At 46.1% G+C, this 22,071-nt stretch overlaps 1 protein-coding gene across 1 annotated transcript in view; it reads left to right on the top strand.

Annotated features, from left to right (window-relative positions):
• Positions 1-249: 249 nt before the first annotated feature.
• MAP3K19 (mitogen-activated protein kinase kinase kinase 19) overlaps positions 250-22,071 on the top strand; it is a 42,902-nt gene continuing 21,080 nt past the window's right edge. Inside the window, exons 1-9 of the mRNA XM_073545527.1 lie at positions 250-392; positions 1,067-1,255; positions 2,667-2,858; positions 3,390-3,544; positions 6,084-6,199; positions 6,288-6,400; positions 18,599-18,656; positions 21,143-21,200; positions 21,633-21,877. Of these exons, the coding sequence (XP_073401628.1) occupies positions 1,073-1,255; positions 2,667-2,858; positions 3,390-3,544; positions 6,084-6,199; positions 6,288-6,400; positions 18,599-18,656; positions 21,143-21,200; positions 21,633-21,877 (1,120 nt within the window). The 5' untranslated portion in view covers positions 250-392; positions 1,067-1,072. The remainder of the gene's footprint in view (positions 393-1,066; positions 1,256-2,666; positions 2,859-3,389; positions 3,545-6,083; positions 6,200-6,287; positions 6,401-18,598; positions 18,657-21,142; positions 21,201-21,632; positions 21,878-22,071) is intronic.

Raw genomic sequence — 22,071 nt, 5'->3', positions numbered from 1 at the left:
TCCCCATTCACGCTATGCGTTGAACAGATTGCATTAACGCAGTATGAACCTGGCCTTAGTGTCAGCTGGGAAACTACAACATGCCTGAAATGTCATGGGTTGCATACACAATGCGTGCCTGTCGGTGTGTACAATGAAGTCGCAGATTCCTTCCTCCCCGGCCCTCCTCCTCCTCTCCGAGGGGACAATCCCAAACACTCTGCTGACTGCTGGTTGTCTTAGCAGCGCTTTGTAAACTGAAGGATTCCATTCACTGGCCGCAGGTTCCTGCTGTCGGCTTCCACCAAACACGAACCATGTCTAACACCGGGCTCTGAGAGTAGATGCCATCTGGAGAAGACCCTCGCACCTGACATGGTCGGTCACGTCCGCTCCGCTGTGGTCACACGCAGGTGACTGCTCTGTCTTTTCTCGCACTGATCTTGGGTTTCACAGTCGGGTCACATTACTCAGACGTGTGAAGTGTTCAGGACGGCTTCCAGGTCTCGTCCATTGGTCACAAGTCATCTATTGCATTTAAATGGCGATTACATACTGTATTCCGTAGCGCAGTACTCAGATTGCCGGCACTTACACAGGGAGACGCACAATCTAAATTCTTAATAAATTTGCAAGTTTTTGGAATGGTGGAGGAAGTTCACATAGTAGAAAGAAGCGGGTCAGAAGAAGAGTGAAGGACTGACGCCGCGTCCTGGTCTTCCAGGATGGGATGTTGGGAGTCAGACGACAGGTAGTGTGAAAAACTTTGGTTAAAGGTTCTTTCCCCCATGATTTATGGAGGAGTGATGGGTAGGTCTGCATGGTATGTCGGCAGCGAGGGCCATGTGTATGAAGAGGCTGGAGATGTTTCATCGGTGATCCACTGACCAACTAGCTGAGGATTAGGATCGGTCGTAACGAAACCTCTGATGAGATGAAAAAAAAAAAACAAAAGTAGGAATCAGTTTCTCAAAATCTTACGGCATGGCAAGTGTTAAATTTGGAAAACTCGGTATCACACACGCGCTGCAATAAGCTCAGTTTATGTTTCCTGTTAATGAAAGATTCACGTATTATTATTCCCTAGAAACTGATGATGGAGGAGGAGGAGGCACACAATGGAGAATCGATTGTGTTATTCCTGGAGGCTGCAGCCAGGGGCGACATGCAAGTAATCATCACAAGTCTCAGTAATGACCCCAGACTTATAAATACTCCCCATCCACAGACTGGGAACACGGCACTAATAGCGGCTGCAGGGGAAAACCGCGCAGAGGTGAGTCTGTATATACTGTATATACCACTAGTGTACGGAGAACAGTACTGGGCCACAAGTCGTAATCATTGCAGTCTGGCTCCTCATTCAGACCTATAGCCCCCGGTGTATAATATCTGACCCCCGACCACCCAGGTGTATAACCTCCAGTCCCTCCACCATGCTGTCAGCCTATACTAACTTGTGGCAGGACGGCCGGGGGTGCAGCGCTCACGGGTCCTGTAATAGGAGCCATCATGGTAACAAGTCCGTCCATGACGTTTCTTCTTCTTAACTCTTCCCCCATCATCTGTCAGTGATATTATTGAGAAGTGGAAGGAACCGGAGCAACTCAGCCACCAAGTGGAGACCCCATAACATTACAGAGCGGGGGGCCGAGTGCTGAGGAGCAGAGGGCAGAAAAGTCACCAGCGCTCTGCTGACCCCAAAAACTGCAGAGTCCAGACCCCCTCTGGTATCAGCGCAAACAATGCGCCCCCAGGAGCTTCATGGCCGAGCAGCTGCATGCAGCCGTACATCACCAAGCACAATGCCGAGCGTCAGATGGAGTGGTGTAAAGCCGCCACCACTGGACTCTGGAGGAGACGTGTTCTGTGCAGTGACGGATCGCACTTCTCTATCTGCGTCTGATGGAGGAGTCTGGGTTTGGTGATTCCAGGAGGACGTTACCCCCTGACTGCATTGTGCCCCCTGTACAGATGGAGGAGGAGGATAATGCTATGGGCTTGTTATCTGGGGGCGGCCGCGGACCCTCAGCTCCAGTGATGGGAAATCATAATCTTCAGCACAAGACATTGTAGACAATTCTAGCTTCAGATTTGTGGGAACAGTTTGGGAAGGACCTTTTCTGTTCCCCATGACTGTGCCCAGGGCACAAGCTCCATACAACCATGGAGTAGGGGAATTTGGCACATGACCTCAGCCCCATCCAACAACTATAATGGAGGTTATGAGCTCGGCCTCACCCCAACATCAGCGTCTGACTTCACAAATGAAAGGGGAAAAAATTCCCACCGATGTATCTAAAATCTCTCCCTGAAGATTGGGAGTCGTTATACAGTATCTGCTGTGGGGCGACCCAATATAAATAGCTATGGATGTAGGATGGGAGCCCCCAGAGTAGGGATGTGGAGGGGGCACATACTGTACTCCATATAGTGTATGTATAGAAAGTTGAGTCTGAAATTTACCATAATGGATATATTACCATGTATTGCCATATTTGTGGTTTTGTATAGTCCTTGACTCAGGGGGTCATCGCATAAAAGCTAAATGACCTGTTCAGCTCTGCTACATCTGATGACCATTGTTGGGTGGTATTGTCCACTTTGGCATACAGTGATCGTCTGCTGCAGTCAGGTAACATCGTCGACATTCATGGCCATTCATTCATCATTGCTCTTTCCTGCAGGTGATTGCGATTCTTCTGGAACATGGGGCTGACGTCACCTTCTGCAATTTTGCAAGCCAGACGGCTGTGCATGTGGCTGATGCTGACACCCGGGCGCAGCTGCTGGCCGCAGTCACTCGGGCCTCATTTCCGCAGCTATCGATGATGCAGGCGGCATGGCAAGGAGATCTGGAGAGAATTCAGCACCTATTGGTCAGTGATCTACTAGAGATCTATAGTATCCAGGCTGGATCTCTCCAGGTTGGAAAATAACCCCAAGCATTTCCTAGCTGTTAGAGCTTGCTGGGAGTTGTGGTCTCCCAACTTGCTGGAGACCCGCTGTCGTAGATGGGACCCCTCGTCTCTGTCTACTTTAGTTAATAATTGTATATCCCATAAAATAACAATTCTGAAGCATCATTTCTTCTTATTCTCACTGTAACTTTCCTCTGTTATTCCTCTTGGAAATGTATAAACTGTGTTATGAGTTAGGGTGGTGTCACGAAATACACTGACGTCGTCCACTTGGTGCCGATTGTAGATGGTGTACAGCCCTATGATAAATGCAGAAGAAAAAACCCAGTGGTAACTAACAGGAGGCATAACAGGGGAACAGCCCCACAATAAGAGAACATATGCTCCAGAACTGGGATTCTTCTCATTACCTTCACCATACAACCCCGTGCACATTGCTCTCCAGGTTTGCATTGTTTCCTCCTCTCACATCGAGGCTTTTTCTTCCAGTCTGCAGGCCATGCTCATTATATGTACTCCAGGAATGGACAAGGCCTGACCCCTGTCATGTTGGTGCTGCGGGACCTAGACCTGTTTGACAGCCTGACTATGGGATCTGACTATAGACCTGACACTGTGCTGCAAGAACTTCTCAACCACCAAGTGTGAGTTCACTAAAAAGCTATAAATACACAACAAAGGAAAATGTGATCATGTCTGTGGCGTGCACAGGAGTCCCCATAGACATACAGGCATAGAGCTGGGAAATACGTTCTCTGCAAGTGTTTATAGGAAAGGGATTATGTCAGATCCTCGCTGGTCATAACGGGGCTACTGAACACCCAGGTACACAGTGACTGCACCAGCAGAATAGTGAGTGCAGCTCTGGAGTATAATACAGGCAGGCTTGGACTGGCCCATAGCGCAACAGGAGAATCCCCCTATGGGTCCATGTGCAGATCTGGGGCCCCAACCCCCACTGTATGAGAAGTACTTGGCATTATTCAATTGATTCTATATAGAAAAATGCAACATCTAATCATTCATTAATCAAACTACCCAGTTTATTATTATATAGAGATATAGGTTAATTTGTGAATGAGGGCAGTGTAATATTTGTATGCAAGTGGGCCCCCAAAGTCAGTGTTACTGGTGGGCCCTTGGCAGTCCAGTCTGACACTGAATACAGGATGTAACTCAGGATCAGCACAGGATCAGTAATGTAATGTATCTACACAGTGACTGCACCAGCAGAATAGTGAGTGCAGCTCTGGAGTATAATACAGGATGTAACTCAGGATCAGTAATGTAATGTATGTACACAGTGTCTGCACCAGCAGAATAGTGAGTGCAGCTCTTGGGTACAATACAGGATGTAACTCAGGATCAGTAATGTATGTACACAGTGACTGCACCAGCAGAATAGTGAGTGCAGCTCTGGAGTATAATACAGGATGTAACTCAGGATCAGTAATGTATGTACACTGTGACTGCACCAGCAGAATAGTGAGTGCAGCTCTGGAGTATAATACAGGATGTAACTCAGGATCAGTAATGTAATGTATGTACACAGTGACTGCACCAGCAGAATAGTGAGTGCAGCTCTGGAGTATAATACAGGATGTAACTCAGGATCAGTAATGTAATGTATGTACAATTGTACACAGTGTCTGCACAAGCAGAATAGCGAGTGCAGCTCTAGAGTATAATACAGGATGTAACTCAGGATCAGTAATGTAATGTATGCACACAGTGACTGCACCAGCAGAATAGTGAGTGTAGCTCCCGAGTATAATACGGGATGTAACTCAGGATCAGTAATGTAATGTATGTACATTTGTACACAGTGTCTGCACAAGCAGAATAGCGAGTGCAGCTCTAGAGTATAATACAGGATGTAACTCAGGATCAGTAATGTAATGTATGCACACAGTGACTGCACCAGCAGAATAGTGAGTGCAGCTCTGGAGTATAATACAGAATGCAACTCAGGATCAGTAATGCAATGTATGTACTCAGTGACTGCACCAGCAGAATAGTGAGTGCAGCTCTGGAGTATAATACGGGACGTAACTCAGGATCAGTAATGTAATGTATGTGCACAGTTACTGCACTAGCAGAATAGTGAGTGCAGCTCTGGAATATAATACAGGATGTAACGCAGGATCAGTAATGTAATGTATGTGCACAGTGACTGCACCAGCAGAATAGTGAGCGCAGCTCTGGAATATAATACAGGATGAAACGCAGGATCAGTAATGTAATGTATGTGCACAGTGACTGCACCAGCAGAATAGTGAGTGTAGCTCTCGAGTATAATACGGGATGTAACTCAGGATCAGTAATGTAATGTATGTACATTTGTACACAGTGTCTGCACAAGCAGAATAGCGAGTGCAGCTCTAGAGTATAATACAGGATGTAACTCAGGATCAGTAATGTAATGTATGCACACAGTGACTGCACCAGCAGAATAGTGAGTGCAGCTCTGGAGTATAATACAGAATGCAACTCAGGATCTGTAATGTATGTATACAGTGACTGCACCAGCAGAATAGTGAGTGCAGCTCTGGAGTATAATACAGAATGCAACTCAGGATCAGTAATGCAATGTATGTACTCAGTGACTGCACCAGCAGAATAGTGAGTGCAGCTCTGGAGTATAATACAGGATGTAACGCAGGATCAGTAATGTAATGTATGTGCACAGTGACTGCACTAGCAGAATAGTGAGTGCAGCTCTGGAATATAATACAGGATGTAACGCAGGATCAGTAATGTAATGTATGTGCACAGTGACTGCACCAGCAGAATAGTGAGCGCAGCTCTGGAGTATAATACAGGATGTAACGCAGGATCAGTAATGTAATGTATGTACACAGTGACTGCACCAGCAGAATAGTGAGCGCAGCTCTGGAGTATAATACAGGATGTAACGCAGGATCAGTAATGTAATGTATGTACACAGTGACTGCACCAGCAGAATAGTGAGCCCAGCTCTGGAGTATAATACAGGATGTAACGCAGGATCAGTAATGTAATGTATGTACACAGTGACTGCACCAGCAGAATAGTGAGCGCAGCTCTGGAGTATAATACAGGATGTAACGCAGGATATGTAATGTATGTACACAGTGACTGCACCAGCAGAATAGTGAGTGCTATGATAAAAAGTCTTTAGTTTACATAGATCTTTTTCTGCAGAGACACTGAGCTCTTGGATAACGGAGGACGGTCAGCAGTCAGCTATGTGTCAGAAGTGAGGAGTCCCCTGAGACAGCAGCTGATAGACGCCCTGGAGAGGTGTGGGCCCCCGGCAGGTAAAAAACCTGTGTTGTGATGTGTTGGCAGGAGGGACAAGACTACTGAGTGACTAAAACATTCACAAGTCTGTCTGTGCATTCGCAGGCGCATATGATGAAGCCTCATGTGACTTGTGTCCTGGGACAAAGCCGTCCTTATGTGACAGTCCACCAGATGGATTTCCGAGCGCTGCCACTCAGGACCAGAGCAGTGAGGAGGTAAGATGCCCCCAGCCATCTCCTTCTTTTACCTCTTATTTTCAAAATTGCTCCTTTTCAGCCACATTGAGGTTACATCACCGTTTTCCAAGCCCTGTCTTTCCTGCTTTTGCAAAACTGCAACACCCAGCACATCCTGATAACCTGTTTGATCACATTGGGAGTTGTAGTATTGCGACAGCTCTCCTCGGCGTTCGTGTGGCATTTAATGTGCGCTTTTTTTAAAGCGGCTCAACAGGATCACGAAAACATGGCTACTTTGTATTCCCAGGCTGTCAGCGGTAGTGCAGCTCAAACCGATTAAATCCGTAGACATTAGTGGTGCAGTTTCCAGAAAAAAATCAGTCACTTTTTTTTTAATCACTTTTTTTTTTTGGAAATCATTGACAAAACCTTAAAAACATGACCCCTTGTACATTTATGGGTCGATTCATCATTGAATTTGCGCCTTTTTCTGGGAGGGATTTTCGCTATTTTTTTTTTTCATCTAATTTATTATCCGTTTTGCTGCTTTTTTAAGCTTTTTGCCTCTTTCCTTTTTTCTCGGCAATATTAGCCAGTTCCAGTTATGTACTTCAACTAATTCCGAATTGCAACTTTTTCTAAAGTCACTATTTTTTTTTATTTTTAAGCAAATCTATTCCAATACTCCTGGTGTTTTTTTTATTTTTTTTCACGCATTTGAAGACTAATGTGAAACATTCAGAAGGACCATGCAACTTATAAATCTAAAAAAGTGCAAAAACACACAAAAGAGCCACAAAAAAAAAGAAACAGAAACTAAGAATCTACACAAATATTGGTAGAAAATCAACCTGGGTAAAAAAAAAAGCTAAGACAGAAAAGTGACTTAACAAAAAAAAAAAATTGTCTAGCAGCCATAGCGTCTGTGAGCAGGAAATGGTTATGTCATTTTGAACACCAGCGGCAAATATAGGAAAACTTATCTAAAAGAATAGCTGCCTTTGTTGTCCATAGCAACCAATCACATCGCAGCTTTCATTTTATCAGAGCTGTTTAGGAAATGAAAGCTGAGCTCTGATTGGTTGCTATGGACAACAAGGACAGTTCTTGGAAACGAGGCCTACTTGGTTTACACTTGTTTTACTTGTCCTAAAGTGGTTTCTTTATTAAAAAAAATATATACATATGTTCATTAGATAAAACTCCAGCATGGCACCACCCTACATTTCGGCAATTCATCAAGGCTTTTACTGTTTTGGTGTTTTTTATGGGTCACCCTCCCAGGGCTGTGGGGTACTCGGTACTGGGCCGGTATCAGCGGGATGTGTCACAGCAGCGGAGACCCGGTCCGTGGCCCTGGGCGCCCAAGAAAAAGGGGAATTGCAATGGTGGAATGTGATGGATCCGCCACCTGTGGTATTCGGCAAGGGAGGTGTTAAGCCGACGCTGCATGCAGATCCGCTGGGACTGGTGGTATGGTGGAGCAAAGTTGTAAAAGCTCCCCACAGGTGAAGCTGTAGTCCCAGGGCAGTGTAGATGTGGTTGGCACGGGGATGTAGCGGAGCCGGAAGGGTAGGAAGCAGACAAGACACAGCGGGGTGCAATTTCTGTACCTTTACTTGACAAATGCAGTCCAGGGTCCTGATTATAGATGGTACCGGAGCAGGCTAGCCTGGGACCAACTCAGGGATTCTCTCTCAGCAGATGGGCTGTGCAGTCTCCTTCCTAGCGCTTATTTGAGGGATCTCCAGTACCGAGTTACACTGAAGTTCCTCCTGACAGATGTTCCCAAGAACTTTACTTGTACGGCAGACAGCTGTAGCCTGTTTCGGGGACTCCTTGCTCCTAAGTCCCGGCTCACTATCAATGTTGCTGTTGTGCCCCAAGTCTGAGATGGGAGTAGTGCATTTACAGCCTCCTACTCCTCTGGTGTCTTTTGCAGGACCATTAGTATCCATACAACTGTGGAGACCAGGCTCCAGTTCATGCGCTCTCACTGGAGATGAGCCTTTCCTCTCTGCTCGATCTCCGCGCTTCTTCTCCACGTCTGCACACTTCACCCTCCTCACACTAACTGACCACTCCTTCCTCTTGGCCCTCAGAGAGCACTCCTCCCCCTCATTCCCGGTTCAGAGTCCCCCCTGCTGGCCTGAAGTGGAACTGTGTTGCATGTATGGGTTACCTGCGAGAGAGACCCTTCATTGCTCCCAAGACTGGCATTACCCTCCCTGGAGGAAGGCAAAGCCACTGATGGCCATACTCCTGGGGCGCCACATTCCCCCCTAGTGCAAGTCAGCACTCCTGGGCTGAACAAAACATGAAAAACATATAAACAGTTAAACAAGGTGAACAATTATAATTGTACAAGATTTGAAAAAGGAAAAATGTACATAAACCAAGAGCTCCAAAAATAGTCCTATGATGATAAGTTCAGCATCAATATCCATGGTAAATTCCTGGGCAAATGGTAAACTATTTACAAGGAAAGTTTTTGACCACATACAGTCCTGTGGTTCAGTGTCCATGAAACACGGTAAAACTGGAAAATTTTAAAGGAAACTCTTACAGATTACCTGTAGGCAAAAAACTTGAAAACAGTTACATATTTACATGCAATTTCAACATTTACATTTACTTAGCTATACTCAATATCTGATGGGCGGTATACCTTGTGTAGTGTGGGTAGACCTGCATAACACTGGTGCTGTTATGGACTGGACTGGTTGTCTGGTTCTAACTACTGGTGTTGTGTGTGAACTGGGTAGCATACGTCTACTAGATCTTAGAGTCACTGTGGGCATGTCAGATTCACTACTGGTAGGGCGAGGGTTCTCTGACTCCACTGCTGGTGTAGCATCTGCTGCCTGATTTTCATGATCTTCAGGATTTTCTTGAATCACATCTTCCTGTGCTACCAATTGGGGGAATGTCAACACTGGCACCACTATAGCATCATTTACTTTAGTCCAATTTGCATGGAATTCTCCTAGTATGGTGCTGACCTTTTCTTCTTCCTCCATGGGTTGGAGGTTATCTTGTTCTTCCATTCTTTCTTTTAACAGGTCAGGACATAGTTTCAGATGATCTCTTGATATGGCTGCTGAGGTTTCTGCTCCATCTTTGCTAGTAAGGCACACCTTGGTATTGTCAAAGTTTGAGGGCAGAATGGTATAAGGTTCAGCTTCCCATTGGTCATCCAATTTATGCAATCTTCTTTTCCTTTTTAAGACTTGTTCTCCTGGTGACAAGGGAACTGCGGGTGCATGCTGATTGTAGTGCCTTTCTTGTCTTTGTTTTGCCTGAGCTAGACTCTTCTCCACACACTCTTGTACTCTACGATACTGTTGTTGTCTTTCTGTATCCCAGTCAGCATCTGGTGACGTTACTTCAGGTGTCAGGACTCCCATGTCCAAATCAATAGGCAGCTTACCAGGTCTTGCTCTCATTAGGTATGCTGGGGTACAGTTGGTGGAGTTCACTGGAATATGGTTGTAGAGGTCTACCAGATCTGGCAACTTTTCTGGTCACAGATTTCTCTCCTCCAAAGGCAATGTCTTCAGTAGGTCAATCACTACCTGGTTCATCTTCTCACACATGCCATTGGTCTGTGGATGGTAGGGTGTTGTCCGGATCTTCTTGCAACCATACAAGTTACAGAATTCCTGGAATACTTCTGCTTCGAAAGCTGGACCTTGATCTGTAAGTACTCTTTCAGGGTAACCATGTGGTCTACAGAAGTGCTGTTGGAATGCTCTGGCTGCTGTCCTGGCTGTTTGATCTTTAACAGGCACAACTACCAGGAATCTCGAGTAGTGGTCCACAATGTAAGAGCATAGATGTAGCCTGACCGGCTTGGGACCAGCTTGACATGGTCCAGGACGACCAACTCGAGTGGCTGCTTGGTTACTATTGGCTGCAGAGGAGCTCTCTGGCTGTTTCGATCCTTTCTGCGCAGGTTACATTGTCCACACTCCAGGCACCACTTTTCAATGGCTTTCCTCATACCAGCTCAGTAGAATCTCTCCCGGAGCAATGCTTCCAACTTCTTCCATCCGAAGTGTCCAGCTCCATTGTGGTATGCTTCCAAGACCATTGATGCCTCTCTCTTTGGGACTACCACCTGCCAGACCAGCTCATGAGTGCGGGCATTGATACTCCTCTGACACAGCTTTCTTTCATAGATGAACAGCCAACCTCTTTCCTTCCACAACTGCTGGGTTTCTGACTCTGGGCGTGAGTCAGCTTGTGACAGTAGCTCCTTCACCCGGCGGACTGCAGGGTCACTATCTTGCGTTTCTGCCCAGTCATGATGAGGCAAGGGATTCAGGGTGACCTCCTTCAAGCCAGACCGTCTGTTTTTTACTCCTTGAGCACGTTGGGCCGCAAGTGGCCAGTGGAAGGGAGGTAACTCTATTTCTTCAAGAGCCTCAGGGTCTTCTCCTGCATCCGGCAAATTAGGCATTCTGGACAGCGCATCAGCATTGGCATTCTTGTGCCCTGCTCGGTACTTGATGGTAAATTCATAGTTAGACAGCCGAGCCATCCATCGCTGCTCCAGTGCACCTAGCTTGGCAGTTTCCAAGTGGGTCAACGGATTGTTGTCCGTGAAGATAGTAAACTTGGCTGAAGCTAGATAATGCTTGAACCTTTCAGTGACAGCCCAGACTATGGCAAGGAACTCCAGCTTGAAGGAACTGTAGTTGTCAGGGTTCCTTTCAGTGGGACGCAGCTTCCTGCTGGCGTAGGAGATCACTCTTTCTTTTCCATTCTGTACCTGCGACAGTACTGCTCCAAGTCCCACGTTGCTGGCGTCAGTGTACAACACAAATGGTTTGTCATAATCTGGGTAGGCCAGAACTTCATCACCGGTGAGAGCCATCTTCAGTCGAGTGAAGGATCTCTCCAACTCCTCGGTCCATTCAAAGGTGGAATTCTTCTGTTTGGTCTTCTTGGACTGCCCCACCAGAAGATTTTGCATAGGGGTGGCTATTTCAGTAAAGCCTTTGATGAATCTTCGGTAGTAGCCTACCAGTCCAGGGAACTGACGTACTTCATGGAGGTTGCTGGGCTTCGGCCAGTCCCGGATGACTGTGACCTTGTCAGGATCTGGTGCCACACCTTCCGCACTCACTACATGACCAAGGTACTGTACTTTGGGCTTCAGGAGGTAACATTTGGAAGCCTTCACCTTCAAGCCAAAATTGGACAAAGCTTCAAACACTTCAGCCAAGTGTTCCAGATGGTCCTCATACGTCTTGGAGAAAACAATGGCATCATCGAGGTACAACAGGACTGTCTCAAAGTTCATGTGTCCCAGGCAGCACTCCATCAGCCGTTGAAATGTTCCTGGAGCAGTGCAGAGCCCGAATGGCATATAGTTGAACTCACAGAGACCCATTGGGGTGGTAAATGCTGTTTTCTCCTTGTCTGCCTCTGCCACGGGAACCTGTCAATACCCACTAGTGAGATCCAAGGTGGAAAAGTAGTTAGCAGTCTTAAGTGCAGCTAATGATTCCTCAATTCTAGGCAATGGGTAGGCATCTTTATGTGTAATGCTGTTAATTTTCCTGTAATCAACACACATTCTCATGGTACCATCCTTTTTCTTTACAAAAATTATGGGAGCTGCCCAGGGGCTGCAACTGTCTCTGATAACCCCAGCTTCCTTCATCTCTCTCAACATACCTTTAGCACATTGGTATTGTGTTGGGGGTATAGGCCGGTACCTTTCTTTAATGGGTGGATGATCTCCAGTGGGGATATGATGTTGAACCCCTTTTGCCTGCCCAAAATCTAGTGGGTGTTTACTGAATACCCGCTCATATTCTTGTGTCACTCTGTAAACCCCATTTTTCTGGTATGAAGGTGTAGAGTCAGTCCCCACCTGCAGTTGCTGACACCACTCCTCCAGCTGCTTCACAGAGCCATTGTCCTCCACCTGATCGGATGAGACCAAAGGCTCTGCTGCCCGCAATGAGTTGTTATTAACGGTGAGCAGCTTAGCAACCGTGGCGTACCGAGATATTGTGGCCTCCTCCTCCCCACAATTCAAGAGGCGTACAGGTACTCTCCCTTTTCGTACACCAATCACCCCTCTGGCTGTCAGGACAGTGGGCCTGCTATCAGAGTATACTGGTTCTACCAGTGCCTGGTAATCTCTCCCTCTAAGACCTATAGCTGCCCGACACCAAATCAACATTTCACATCTGGGGGGTATTGCAATGGGAAAAGCATCACTCGCTCTGACACTGCCAATTTCTCCACCAGAGCGTTCTACCTGTTGTCTTTGCATCAGGGCTCTGATCTCCTTCTGCAGGACTCGTTGTTCACTGGAACCAGCAGTCTCAGCCACCTGTTGCAACAAGACAATAACCTCGGAAAGACAGTTTTCAATTACATTTGTACCAAGATTATCATGGGATTACATTCACGTCGATCAATATCAACAACTATCAGACCTTGAGATTTTAGCTCTACCCGACCCACTTTAACAGTAATCTCTTTACATCCAATCTGCAGCAAAGACTGACCATTACTGGCAACTACTGTCAGTTCATCAGTTGGGCCACGGGTGAGTTCAGAATCAGCCCAATACATCTTGTAAAGAATATATGGCATAGTGGTCACCTGGGAGCCAGTGTCCAGCAAAGCGTTCATGGGGATGCCGTCAATCACCACTGGAAGGATTGGTCTCCCTCCAACATACTTGGCTCTCCAGTTCTTTGGGCCTGGGGATCCTATTCCTGGGGGTTGGCCCTCTGCCCCAGGGGTTGCTCGTTTAAAGGACAGAATCTTGCAAGATGACCTGCCTTGTAACAGCGACGACAGATAGGACGTCCGTCCTGGTCATAGCGATCGTTGTTCCTTCCTCGGAGTGGCGGGGTTCTCCTCGGAGCCACGGGACATCCTCTGGACTTGAGGCAAGCTGGATCTTCTCCTTGGAGGACACTTGCAGGGACTGCACAGTTTTAGTAAGTGCAGCCATTCCTTTGGTCAACTCCTGGACCTGAAGACGCAGTTCTTCAGTTGGATCTTTATCCAGAGTCTGTGCATCAGCCTCCACAGGGATGGAAGGGAAAGATGTTGCTTCCTGGTGGTAGGTGATCGCTGGGCGCCTCAGGGGCACTGGACGGCTGTCAGTTGGCTCCTGCAGTACCCAAATAGCCCTGTCCTTGAAATCAGCAAAGTCCAGATCAGGGTCTTGTAGGGTTATGATGCGCAACTGTTCTCTGTGGGTACTGGATAGGAGTCCTTCAATTAACTGCTCCTTTAGCAGTTTATCTTCCTCCTTCACACTGTCAGGATCAACTTGCTTAACTGCTCGCAGGGCCTCCTGCAGGTTAAGAGCATAGTCCCTTATACTGTCCTGCGCTTTCAGTTTGCATCCAAAGAATCGCATCTTGATTTCAGCTGCAGTGCTAGTGTCAAAGGTACTTCTCAGCTTGGCTAGAATCTTTTTAACAGTCTCTTTATCAGTGTCCTGCCAGGCTTTCACCTCTCTCTGTGCTGCACCTGTTAGCTGTCCAATAAGGATGTGCACTTTCTGGCTTTCAGACAGGAGGTATACTTCAAAGAAACTGCACAGTCTCTCTTTGACTTCACTCAGGGTATGTGACTCCCCTGAATACTCCGGTAGCCATGCTGCTCCCGGAAGGTAGGGCATAGACAGCGGCATTATGGGGACCGCTGCGGTGGACGCTACTCCTGGCGGCGCTGAGGGGTTGGTGGCGGCGTCCGCCGCTGCATTGCTGCGTGGCGCAGACATCCTCTTCCCCCCCTAGTTAACGTTAGCCAGGGCCGGGGGTTGTGTGAGCTTACCGGCGGCCGCCTCGCAGGGCCTCAGCTCCGGGCTGTAGGCCTCAGCTCCTCCCACCTCTCGCGCGCTTTTCCTCTTCCCGCGCAGGACTTCACTGCTTCGCACTCTCGGAGGGGCTCCGCCCACGAAGGCCTGCCCCCTTTTCTTCCCCCCGCGCCAATCAGCGAGATAATGGCGGCAATGGCGCCAATTTCACACAGTCTTTTACACAAACACAGTCTATGGCACACAGGACCCGGGGGTTACCGGGCTCCGTTATCCTGTTCGTGATGCCAAATTGGATCACCCTCCCAGGGCTGTGGGGTAGTCGGTACCGGACTGGTATCAGCAGGATGTGTCACAGCAGCGGTGACCCGTTCCGTGGCCCTGGGCGCCCAAGAAAAAGGGGAATTGCAATGGTGGAATGTGATGGATCAAATGAATAGCTCGTGACGCCACCTGTGGTGTTCGGCAAGGGAGGTGTTAAGCCAACACTGCATGCAGATCCGCTGGGACTGGTGGTATTGTGCAGCAAAGTTGTAAAAGCTCCCTACAGGTGAAGCTGTAGTCTCAGGGCAGTGTAGATGTGGTTGGCACGGGGATGTAGCGGTGCCGGAAGGGTAGGAAGCAGACAAGACACAGCGGGTGCAGTTTCTGTACCTTTACTTGACAAATGCAGTCCAGGGTCCTGATTACAGATGGTACCAGAGCATACTAGCCTGGGAGCAACTCAGGGATTCTCTCTCAGCAGATGGGCTGTGCAGTCTCCTTCCTAGCGCTTATTTGAGGGATCTCCAGTACCGAGTTACACTGAAGTTCCTCCTGACAGATGTTCCCAAGAACTTTACTTGTACGGCAGACAGCTGTAGCCTGTTTCGGGGACTCCTTGCTCCTAAGTCCCGGCTCACTATCAATGTTGCTGTTGTGCCCCAAGTCTGAGATGGGAGTAGTGCATTTACAGCCTCCTACTCCTCTGGTGTCTGTTGCAGGACCATTAGTATCCATACAACCGTGGAGACCAGGCTCCAGTTCATGCGCTCTCACTGGAGATGAGCCTTTCCTCTCTGCTCGATCTCCGTGCTTCTTCTCCACGTCTGCTCACTTCACCCTCCTCACACTAACTGACCGCTCCTTCCTCTTGGCCCTCAGAGAGCACTCCTCCCCCTCAATCCCGGTTCAGAGTCCCCCCTGCTGGCCTGGAGTGGAACTGTGTTGCATGTATGGGTTACCTGCGAGAGAGACCCTTCATTGCTCCCAAGCCTGGCATTACCCTCCCTGGAGGAAGGCAAAGCCACTGTGGCGGCCATACTCCTGGGGGCTCCACATTTACACTGCGGGGGTCTCCATTTTTCTAGAAAGTGGGCCCGGCCTATTACAGCCCACCAGATTATCTTTACTTTATGCCAGAAAGTGGCATAAATTATAATAGAAATCTACCCCATCTCTTAGCTGGCACGGATTTCAGATTCTGGGCTTAAAGACACCAAATTCATTAAATCTTATTTCAGCAGGCTTTTCATCAAGATTTGGGTATGAAATGCCAGGCTTGATGATTTTGTCTATATGAGTGGAGAACAGCCAAGAACTGTCACCCCTTGCTCTGACAATCAATGTGTCCATGGGCGGCCATTGTTTTGAACCTTGTTGTCAGCCAGAACTTCGATGCAGGTGAAGGCGGCTGATTGCTTGGAAGGGTTTACAGAAAATTTTGCATCCAAAATGTTAAATTTGCGCAATACCTAATGTCTGATAAAATACAACTATTTTTCTGTTTTGGTGAAGCAGACATTTTTTTTTAATTTTTTTTTAAGTGACTACAAGAGCTGCAGCCGTATTAGCTGTCACATTTAATTTATCTCCTCACTAAATGATAGTAAAACCGTAATTTCTCTCCATAAAGTGAAAGTTTTACCATCAATTTCTCTAAATTTAATGACAAGGCTTTAAAATAAAAAAAAAAAAAAATGGCCACCATGGTAAATCAGAAATATGCCAATATCGCTGCAAGGCCTCATTCAGACATCTGCTTTTCACACACACGTTCTGTCTGTGTTTTGCACAGATAGAACAAGTTCCCATTATATTCTATGATCAAGTATATGTGTCCTCAAAAAAGAGACTTTTTTAATTTCGATCCAATTTGCGAATAAGTCCATGTGTCATCTGAGCACTGTCTGTTATTTATTGTTCAACAGGTAGGAGAAATTTGGAAAATGTCCTCCTCCCCCCCACCCCATGCAAAAATGGAGAGCAAACCTGAAAACGGTCTGTAATGGCAGCTCCCCCATACAAAGAATTAAGGGCCCAATTTATTATTGCGTTTGCATCTTATTTCTGTCAACTTTTTGGTGCTTTTACGCCTTTTTTTGTCGTTTGTGCCAAATTTATCTTTACAGTTGTGCCTTTTCTGAAGTTTCTTCTATGCGTTCCCCTGTTTTGTTTTTTCCTTTTTGTTCTCCACTATGGGCGTTGCATTCGAAAACAGAAATTTTCAGAAATCTCAAAATTTGTTGCAGATGCACTCCAGAAGATTTTTACGTACGCCAGAATTTTATTAAAGCAATCTTTACAACATTTTGTAGAACATTTGACGTTTTGATTGAACAAATTTAAAAAATGGTCAAAAGGCAAAAAATATACCGTACATATTTTTGACTTTGGGCTAAATTCATAAACCGCATGCATCATTTTAATGAATTTGGTGCAAAAAAAAAATCACCAAATACCACAAAATAAAAAAGAAAAGTAACTTAAAAAAAAAAAAAAAAAAAGCAAAATGATGCATCGGAGCCTAAATCTTTATTTAAAAAAAAAAAAGAAAGAGAAAAAAAAAGAGCAGTAGTGTAAAGCATGGAAGTTTAGAACAGCAGTTAGCATACCACAATTCTGTCCAAGATATCGTCAAAGTCCCTTTAGCAGTTTTCCTTCTGTCCTTCAGCAAACATTAGGTTACAGCAGCCTGCAGTGTGCGGAGAGAATCCCGATGTCAGGGACGATCATAGAGAATATTTAATGACCCCATAAGCTCCAGCACCATGGGCTCTTGCCCTCGTTTTAGTACATAAGCCCTGTGTGTGCCTGCAGCCATGGGGTGTAGGATTGCGCCGGCTTTGTCCACCATTGGTCTCTATTTCACGGTCAGCACCATCACGGTGAACCACCTGCCTCTTGGGTAATAATCACTCAGCCATATCATGTGTGACCAGATGGATGGCACAAGTCCCTCACGTTCCTCTCACTACAATGACAAAATGGCTAATTGTGTAACGAGATAAGACGAGAGCCGCAGGCTGGGAATTGGGAAATGCTGCAAGGTAACGATGGCTAGAGACGGCTGAGATGGCAGATCTCACGGAATCGTCAGCAAGTCCACTTATTGTAAACTGGGTCGATCATCATTGCTTTTGCGCCTTTCTCTGTTGTAACATTTTTCACATTTTTTTTTACCCGCACCTTGTTCGTTATTCAATTTGCACCTTTTAATAACTTAACTTTACTTTGTTTCCTCTTATTCTTTTTTTTTTTTTTTTTTTTTTTTTACCACCATGGCTGTGGTTTTGGTTACTCAGATGCTTTAACCTAATTAATGATTTGCAACTTTTCGAAAATATCACAAAATTTTGTGCACTTGTAATTCAGTACCCTACTGGAGTCCAAGATCGATTTTTTTTCTTCTTTTTTTTTTTTTTAACAGTTTAAGGCTAGTATGATATTTTCAAGCTTATTGAAAGGATTGTGTGACATTTTTCTCTAAAAGGTGCAAAAGAGATAAAAAAAATAAGCATTTTTAAATGTTAGCCAATTCATATTGTGCACCCGGTTTGAAGAATTTGTCACAAAATCCAGCAACATAAAAAAATTACATTATCTGCAGCTAGATTTAGATCCCTGTCTTGGTGTGAAGATAAGCAGCACCAAATATTTATTGCAGGTGCTTATCTTCAATCTTTATTTATTTTTTTTTTTACATAGCGCTAACATATTCCGCAGCGCTTTACAGTTTGCACACATTATCATCACTGTCCCCAATGGGGCTCACAATCTAGATTCCCTATCAGTATGTCTTTGGAATGTGGGAGGAAACCGGAGAACCAGAAGGAAACCCACGCAAACACGGGGAGAACATACAAACTCCTTGCAGATGTTGTCCTTAGTGGGATGTGAACACAGGACTCCAGCGCTGCAGGGCTGCCGTGCTAACCACTGAGCCACCGTGACCATACTTGCTTGACCAAACTGGTCACTTCTGCGTCATGCATCTTGAGCGTTTTTGGGGGTCTACTAACCCAGGATGCCGCAGATGTGAGGACTGCTGCAATGGAGGACCGCATTGAACCTCGGAGTAGGGCAGCATGAATCTTTTTGCTCACCTTTATTGAGAAGACTTTTTTTTTTTTTTTTATTTCCATACCTTACTAGTATTCTCGTTTGTATTCCAGTTGAGCAGTGACGGGATTTTCCAAGAGATTTTAGAGGAACCCCCGAATCCTGCAGCAGGTAATGAATTCTAATAGTAAGCCGATAGATGCTGTGACACTCATGCTGATCTTTCCAATATGGTTGAGTATGCGCTACCTTTTTATTTATTTTTTACATTATATACTGCATTTGTTGATTTTGTATTTTTTGCTGATTTGGTGCAAATTAACTGGGTTTTTTTTTTGCACGTATTTCTCTATTGCCTTATTATTGTTGGTGTAACTCAGCATTCACGTCTATGGCCTTGGACTCTTTATATATGCGATAACATTGCTTATATATTATGTATGAACATATATGCATATTTATTAGGCAATTTGTATTTTTGATTATTATTTTTATTATTGAACAACTACCATGCTGTCGGTCAATCCAAAAGGTTAATAAACCTGAATATGTAAGAAAGTAACAGTGCGGTTTTGTCTTTCTTAGGAGAATATCTCTATGTGCAGAATTATTAGGCAACTAAATGAAAAGCCTAAATTTCCCATCTTAATTTATTTTCTTCTGTTACAGTGAGAATAAGAACCAAACAATGTAGAAAATACATTTCTGACATTTCAAATTAAAAATTTTAATGACAATGTACTGTAGTAATATGTCCGCCCTTCTTCTCAGTCACCGTCATCATCTCCATCCATGCATTCTGTCAGTTTCTCCATGTTTTTGGGCAGCACCAACCACAGCCCCAGACACTGATCAGAGAGACGACTGTTCTCCTTCATAGTAAATCTCCCGTGTGAGAAGGGCCACAAGTTCTGTCCAGGGTTTAGATCCAGTGAAGTCGGAGTCGGGTCATTATTCTTTCATCTCTAAGGTTGTTCCTTGCCCCGAACAGTGAATAATTTCTTATTGCCATCACTGTCCTGCAGAAAAATCATCATTTCCTAAACCACTGCTTTACCAAAGTGTCTTCTAATCACCGTCAAGATGTTTGGGAGGTGATTTTGAGTCCAACTTCAACCTGAAAAAGTCCAACTTACTCCTCTTTAATAATCCCAGACTATGGCAGTGTCCCCCCCACTTCACTAGCGTCTGAGTGGAAGTGGAGGTCTGTGCCTGTAACTGCGTCATCCAGAGTCATTCTCTTCTCTTCAGTCCAGAAAACCTGTGAACAATCTGTACCAGATATTTCTTGTCACAGTCCTGACGTTTCTCTTCTGTGTCTTGCTCAGTGATGGTCGGGCTCAGCCTCCTCACCTCTGCAGTGTCTCTGAGCACTGAACACCTTGTGCTTCTGTGTCTTGCTCAGTGGTGGTCGGGCTCAGCCTCCTCACCTCTGCAGTGTCTCTGAGCATTGAACATCTAGTTCTTTGTCTTGCTCAGTGGTGGTCGGGCTCGGCCTCCTCACCCCGGCCATGTATCTGAGCACTGAACACCTTGTACTTCTGTGTCTTGCTCAGTGGTGGTCGGGCTCAGCCTCCTCTCCTCGGCCATGTCTCTGAGCACTGAACACCTTGTACTTCTGTGTCTTGCTCAGTGGTGGTCGGGCTCGGCCTCCTCACCTCGGCCATGTCTCTGAGCACTGAACACCTTGTACTTCTGTGTCTTGCTCAGTGGTGGTCGGGCTCAGCCTCCTCACCTCGGCCGTGTCTCTGAGCACTGAACACCTTGTACTTCTGTGTCTTGCTCAGTGGTGGTCGGGCTCGGCCACTTCACCTCTGTCGTGTCTCTGAGCACTGAACACCTTGTGCTTCTGTGTCTTGCTCAGTGGTGGTCGGGCTCGGCCGCTTCACCTCTGTCGTGTCTCTGAGCACTGAACACCTTGTACTTCTGAGTCTTGCTCAGTGGTGGTCGGGCTCGGCCGCTTCACCTCTGTCATGTCTCTGAGCACTGAACACCTCGTACTTCTGTGTCTTGCTCAGTGGTGGTCGGGCTCAGCCTCCTCACCTCGGCCGTGTCTCTGAGCACTGAACACCTTGTACTTCTGTGTCTTGCTCAGTCGTGGTCGGGCTCGGCCGCTTCACCTCTGTCGTGTCTCTGAGCACTGAACACCTTGTACTTCTGTGTCTTGCTCAGTGGTGGTCGGGCTCGGCCGCTTCACCTCTGTCGTGTCTCTGAGCACTGAACACCTTGTACTTCTGAGTCTTGCTCAGTGGTGGTCGGGCTCGGCCGCTTCACCTCTGTCATGTCTCTGAGCACTGAACACCTCGTACTTCTGTGTCTTGCTCAGTGGTGGTCGGGCTCGGCCGCTTCACCTCTGTCGTGTCACTGAGCACTGAACACCTTGTACTTCAGGTTTCCAGGGAGGCTATAATTCTGGAATACGGCAGCACTGGAGGATAATGGCTGCTGGTGGCTTCACATCTGATTCTTCTCGTATCTTTGGCAGTTAATCTGCACCTTTCTTTCTTTCTTAGCACGTTTGTTGTAACCTTGTTGGATGTCCTTTTCCTTACTTGCATTCGTTTTTTTATACCACACGGTGCCCACTCTCGCTGGCATCTACTGCAGTCTGTGTGGGCGTCACCCCCAATGTCACCCATTGTTTTCCTTTGTTATAGATCTTGCAGAAGAAGTTACTTTCCAAGAAATGGAGAACTTTTATCAAACACAAGAACGGTGAGAATAAATTTAGCCCATGGGGATACGAAAATTAAAATGTACGTACTATAACTTAATATTTATTCTTTATGTTTCAATCGCTGACCCTTTCCAAGATCACTGTGTGCAGTCAGTGAATGAAAACACTTATTTACTTTCAGAAGTGGATACAATTGTTTTCACTTTAAGTACGGCTCCGTGAGTTAAAGGGGTTTAACCAAGAATGAACGTTATCCCCTATAGACTTATTGCTCGGACCTCCACCGATTCAGAGATCGAGTATGCGATGCTGAGCGCTATACTCTTATCTCAGGCACGTGAAAATTGGCTTGTAAAGTATCTGATTAGATTCTGTCCTAAATCCACAGGGAATGGGCAATACTATTACCACGCACCCTGATGACTACAGAATATAAGGCCGACATCTGACTTTATTAATCTGTGTTATAGGAAAAGACCTTCCTTCTCCAGACAATGGCTCACTGATCCTACCGCCAAGCTCCCGACCCAGCAATCAACCAGTACAAGGCACCCGTACCTTCCACCGATTCTGGGGGAAGACATCAGCAAGCTGGAAAGACTGGGGCTCGGTTACCTGGTGCCGGAGTCTTATCGTGAACCCAACGTCTTGCAGTGTCACCTAACTCCAAACCCTCTCCACGACATCAAATACATAAAGGGGCAAATTTGGCATAGTAAGTGTTTGCCGTCGTATAGAACGTGCAAGAGCTGTAAATAACTCGTGTGGAGTTATGCTGAAGATTAAAAAATAATTTGGTCGCTATTCTCCTTCCATAGTGTAGGCAAAACAAAAAACAAAAAAAAAAGTTTGGCTTCCATAGGAACATAAGTTTTCTAAACGCAATAAGCCTTTTAAATTTCTAAGTGA

The sequence above is a fragment of the Dendrobates tinctorius genome, unplaced genomic scaffold, assembly GCF_039654945.1.
Source record: "Dendrobates tinctorius isolate UK_male_01 unplaced genomic scaffold, ASM3965494v1 ptg000143l, whole genome shotgun sequence".
NCBI classification, from domain to species: domain Eukaryota; kingdom Metazoa; phylum Chordata; class Amphibia; order Anura; family Dendrobatidae; genus Dendrobates; species Dendrobates tinctorius.
The sequence above is the reverse complement of the archived record's forward strand: the minus strand, read 5'-3'. Positions and strand labels throughout refer to the sequence as shown.